The sequence below is a fragment of the Equus quagga genome, unplaced genomic scaffold (assembly GCF_021613505.1).
Source record: "Equus quagga isolate Etosha38 unplaced genomic scaffold, UCLA_HA_Equagga_1.0 HiC_scaffold_6547_RagTag, whole genome shotgun sequence".
Classification (NCBI taxonomy): Eukaryota; Metazoa; Chordata; class Mammalia; order Perissodactyla; family Equidae; genus Equus; species Equus quagga.
This window is the reverse complement of record NW_025794319.1, coordinates 478-3,573: the sequence shown is the minus strand read 5'-3', so window position 1 is coordinate 3,573 and position 3,096 is coordinate 478. Positions and strand designations below refer to the sequence as shown.

The window sequence follows — 3,096 nt, the reverse complement described above, 5'->3', positions numbered from 1 at the left end:
ACAGCCCTGAAGACAACCTTGCCGTGGGATGAAGCCTTTACGCTAAACCCACCCAAGGCCGCTGAGGGGGCAAGGGGCCAGGAATCTGTATCCCTGCTTCCCTGTGGTGAGGACCCAAAGAAAACACGGCGAGCCACCTGTAGGGCTACCAGTTTTTCAAATAAAAATACAACACGCCCAGTTAAATTTGAATTTCACAAAGGCAACGAGCAATTTTTGGTCTTAAGTATGTCCCATGCAATATTTGGGACACATTTGTACTAAAAATATTATGTGTTGTTTATCTGAAATTCACATTTAACTGGGCATCCTGAAGTTTTATCTGGCAGCTCTAGCAACAGGGACTTCATTCTGTAACCGCTGAGAGACTGAATCTGCAAGTGGACAAGGGCTGGACCACAGATGAATATAGAACTCTGACCCATAATCTGCAGCAACCGCCCAGGAAGCGAGCTCCTTATTACAGTAAACAGCTTGGGAAGCCAGCCTGCCGGAAGGCAGACTCGCAGGAAGCCAGATTGTCACCTCTAGTGATAGTCCAGAAAGCTAAACAATAACTTCTATAACAATCGGCCCCAAATGGCCAAGACTTGATTAAGAACTGACAGCTTCCCTAAGTTTTGTCCCTGCTTCCAACTTAGGACCAACCAGAGAAGGCCGAATAGGTACCCTAAACAATTAACCTTCTGGAGATTTACAAAGTAGGAATTTCCTCACTGCCACCTCCTCAAAACCAGGAATCAAGCCATGTCACTGTGGGCCCACAGAGGACCCAGAAAGTTGACTCAGCCGTGTGGCTTCTGTCATCCATCTTCTATAACATCAGAGTCAGCGGTCAGCCAGGGCCCACACTCACTGAGCTATGAGTCTAATGACCCCATAGGGCACAGTGGGCAGAGCAGTGGCCAGGATGCAGAGGCCCAGGACTCCTCCTGCAGCTCCGTGATGTCACCCAAGGAAAAGCATCTCCAATGTGCCTGTTTCTTACCAGGACGATGTGTATGGGGAGGTAGCAGGGCTCGGCTCCACCAGCTGTCACCATGGAAAACCACTGAACTCAGACAGCTTCTCACAGTGGAGGCCCGTGTGAGCCGAGTCAGCCAGCAGATCTGACCAAAGCCAGCATCAGAGCCAGGCCCTCACTGGGTCCCTTGGAGTCTCAGAGCTGTGAGCACAGGCTGCGCGTTCTGAGGACAGAGTCTGGTAAAGCAACAAGGTGGTCTCTGGCCTCCATTTAGGGGGACAGTTAGGGGCATGGGAAGGGGAGATCCCGGGCAGCCCAGCATCCCTACCTCCCTGCTGAGGTGGCACTGGCACTGGACAAGGCCTTCGCAGAATGTTCTCCCCAGTTCCGGTGTCGCTTCAAGCCTTTGGGTGACAATCATGCAGGAGAAGAGCAGAGGACCCGAGGTGAGGATGGGGCAGGTGGCACTACTGGCTTCCCCACTGTCAGTGCCCTGACACCCACAGGCCTGTTTGTCTGTACCTGTCTGGGACCGAACATTGTCACACTGCTGGGTTGAGAATTTTGAGTCAGGACATCTGAAACCAAAGGAACAGATGCGAACTTTTCCCCAGTGACCATGAGGACAGCTCAGGCCAGGCATTGGGCACCATCCCAGTTCGCTCACAACACCACATAAGTCCATCCTATTATGAACCCCATTTCAGAGGAGGAAACTAAGTCTCTGAGAGGAGAAGCCCCTTGTGCAAGGTCACAGGCTATCAGGGATGGGCTCACATGGGACCTCAAGAGCATCCCTGAAGGTTCAGGGCCGTAGGCCACGATGGCAGGGCGCCCTTGTGCACCCCACTGTGCCACTCACTGCAGGATCTTCTTGATCACCTCCGTGGCTGGGTCTTCAATCATGGACTTCCCCATGCGGCTGGGCTGGGCAAAGGCCTCAGGGGCGACCATGTCTACCCTGGCCTCCTCTTCAAGGGCTTCTGAAGACACCTGGATGTCACTCTCCACCTCCAGGTCAGTCAAAATGTTGTCCTGCAGGCCAGGGAGAAGGGCCCAAGTGTGTGGACCCAGCCTAGGTACCAGGGAGGCAGGCAGGCTGGGTTCACATTCCAGCACCGCCTTGCCCTGGTGCGGTGTTGGAGGCCAGCCACCTGACCTCTTTGAGCCTCTACTCTCTCACCTGAAAAGTGGGAATGATCACATCTACGTTAGAGGGCCATTCATTCATGCGTGCATGCTGGCCTTTGAAAATGTTCCCTGAGCACCTGCTCTCTGCAGGGTTCTGCCTGGGCCCTGGGACACAGGGTGAAGAGGCCACACGCGACCCTTGTCCTCATGGGGCTTACAGTCTAGTCAGAGAGACAGACATTTAATATGCACTTTTGCAAATAAATGTTTGGCCAAAATTGGGACCAGAGCTGTGAAGGAAAAGTTCCAGCGTTTTCTATGAGACTGAGGGTCACAGACCTGTAAGGCTGGGTGGTAGATCTGACCAAATGGACAGATGAATGAGTGAACGTGTGAACGAGGGACTGGCCTTCTCCCCCTCAAGGTCCCTCGTGCCTTAGAGAAAGGGTTGGAGTGGAGCCCACAACGAGCGTTTAGCGAGGCTGGTCCTCATGTCACTCTGAGTCTCGTCTCAGCAGTGGACAGTAAGAAGCAAGGGCCCAGCTGGACTCCTGGTCTGTCTTGTGGGTACAGTGCTAGTGGGGCAATGGAGGCTCAGTGTCGGGAGAATCGTGGGAGAGCCTCCCCGTAGAAGGAAGGGCCGGTTCCAAAACTGCAGTGAGAGGCAGGGCCTGAAGAGTGGCCAGAGCAGAACTTGGGGGGTGTCCACTACACTGCCCTTGGCTCTATGACCACCCCCTAGAGGTTGGTTGAGCGCCTCTGGGGTTCAAAGCCTTGTGTGAGAGGCTGAGGATGAGGCGAGGGTGGCACAGTCTGCCCTCCTGGGGCACACAGTCTAGGGGGACAGCCCCTAAAATGGAGACCTCACTGCGTGGTCTCTGAGCTCACGGGGAAGTGGGAGGAGCTATGGGGACCAAGAGGTCCTGACCAGACCAGGAGGTGGGAGAAGGCCCAGGGGGAAGTGATGTCTGGGGTGGGGGGGGGGGGGGGGGGGGGGGGGG

General features: G+C 54.7%; 1 protein-coding gene across 1 annotated transcript; it reads right to left on the bottom strand.

The window, feature by feature from the left end:
- Positions 1-938: 938 nt before the first annotated feature.
- Positions 939-3,063, bottom strand: LOC124232474 (coiled-coil domain-containing protein 180-like; the record flags this gene model as incomplete). Its single annotated transcript, XM_046649443.1, has 5 exons — positions 939-1,200; positions 1,293-1,368; positions 1,487-1,542; positions 1,827-2,039; positions 3,024-3,063. Coding segments are annotated over 5 exons (446 nt in total), but the record flags the coding sequence as incomplete, so codon positions are not given.
- Between the last annotated feature and the right edge of the window lie 33 nt (positions 3,064-3,096).